Here is a 1,837-nt window from a genome sequence, read left to right on the forward strand (position 1 = left end):
TCATTAGTGTTCAAAGCCTCAAACCTGTTCCTGAGATGGTTCTGAAATTCACGTGGGATAGACTTAAAGTCATATTTTGGTTGCCTTGGATTTGGTTTAGTTTTCCTAGAAAATAAAAATGGCTAAATTCACTTGGCATTTCTTAAGGTGAGGGAACTGAAGAACAAGTTCAAGCCTCCAGTTGAAATACTTAACAATACTATGGGCAGAATACTGAATGATCCAGGAGGCATTACAAGAAGACGGAAGGAGTACACAGAGTATAAAAAAAGAATTGGCTGACACAGAAGAACTTAGCATGAAACAACATATGATCAAGAGGCAGTGGTGAGCTCAAGCTGCTCTGAAAAAAATGACAAAAAACAAGTCCCCAAGGAATTAATTGAATACCAATTGACATATTTCAACAAATACTGCCTTGTTTGTATTCACCAGGTTGTGCCAACAAATCTGGAGGACAACCACCTGGCCAACTAATTGGGAGAGATGCACATTTGTGCACATTCCAAATAAAGGAGACCTGACAGTATGGAAATTATCAAATAATATCACTTATATCACACACTAGCAAACTCCGGCTGAAGAGTATAAAAACATGAGTGGAACTGAACATCAACAGAGAACTACCATAAATACAAGGTGGGTTTAGAAAAGGCCATAGCACTAGAGACATTACCGCCAATGTCAGATGGACCTTGGCAGAAAGCGAAGAGTACAAGAGGAAGGAATGTCTATTTGTGCTTCATTGACTATGCAAAGGAATTTGACTGTGTGGCTCAAAACAAATTGTGGCTGACTTGAGAAGAATGGAAATCCCTGTTTGTGGTCATGTGAAACCTGTACTTGGACCAAGAAGCAGTTCTCAGAGTAGAGCAACAAAAAACTGCATGAATCAAAATTGGAAAGGAGTATGTCTGGGCTGCATCCTGTCTCAATACATTTTTCAATCGGTATTCAGGAGGCTGTGAGGAGGAAGGTGGTATCAGGATTGGAGGAAAACTTAACAACTACTTGCATTATGCAAATAACACTACCTTGATTGCTGAAATTGAGGAGAACCTGAATCATTTGCTGCAGAAAGTTAAGGACTATGGTCTTCAACATAGCTCAACATCAAGAAGACAAAGTTTCTTACCAGTAGGCCAATTAGCAACACCATGATAGATGGAGAAGAGATTAAAGTTGTTCACAAATTTTGCTTGCTGTACTCCACAATCAACAACAGTCTCGGCACTAGCAGTCAGGAAATTGAGAGACCAATTCCGTTTGGAATTCTGTGCTCTCAGAGATCTCTCCAAAATGCTAAAGAGTAATGATATTAATCCAGGGACTTATGTGCACCTGATCCAGGCCATGGTCTCTGCAATTACTGCTTTGCAGCAGAGAGCTAGACAGTTATTAAGGATGACACAGAAGAATTGCTGCCTTTGAGTTGTGGTGCTGGAGAAGAGTATTGAACATTCCATGGATCACCAGGAGAACAAATAGGTCTGTCTTGGAGAGGGTGAAACCAATTTTATCCTTAGAGACAAGGATTTTGAAGCTTCGTCTCATACTTTGGGCTCATCTCCAGGAGAGACTACTGCTTGAAGGAATTATACCTGGAAGTGTGGAGGGACAGCACAGGAGGAGAAGACCCCTGATGAGATGAATTGACACATTAACTAGGGCAATGGGAGTAGATGTTTAGGACTTAGAAAGGCTGGCTCAGGAGAGGGCAAGATTGAGAGCTATTGTACATTGTTGTTGTTGTTGTTGTTGTTATGTGCCGTCGAGTCGCCTGCGACTCATAGCGACCCTATGTACAACAGCCCTAAACTCCGCTCTGTCCTGTGTC

The 1,837-nt window shown here is 41.4% G+C and overlaps 1 protein-coding gene across 1 annotated transcript in view; it reads left to right on the forward strand.

Moving 5' to 3' along the window:
• Positions 1-1,837, forward strand: part of ATP6AP1L (ATPase, H+ transporting, lysosomal accessory protein 1-like) — a 73,239-nt gene that overhangs the window by 27,036 nt on the left and 44,366 nt on the right. Inside the window, 1 exon segment of the mRNA XM_006903801.1 lies at positions 291-337. Within this exon segment, the coding sequence (XP_006903863.1) occupies positions 291-337 (47 nt within the window).

The sequence above is a fragment of the Elephantulus edwardii genome, unplaced genomic scaffold (assembly GCF_000299155.1).
Source record: "Elephantulus edwardii isolate Elephantulus edwardi_28Jun2011 unplaced genomic scaffold, EleEdw1.0 scaffold00082, whole genome shotgun sequence".
Taxonomy (NCBI): Eukaryota; Metazoa; Chordata; class Mammalia; order Macroscelidea; family Macroscelididae; genus Elephantulus; species Elephantulus edwardii.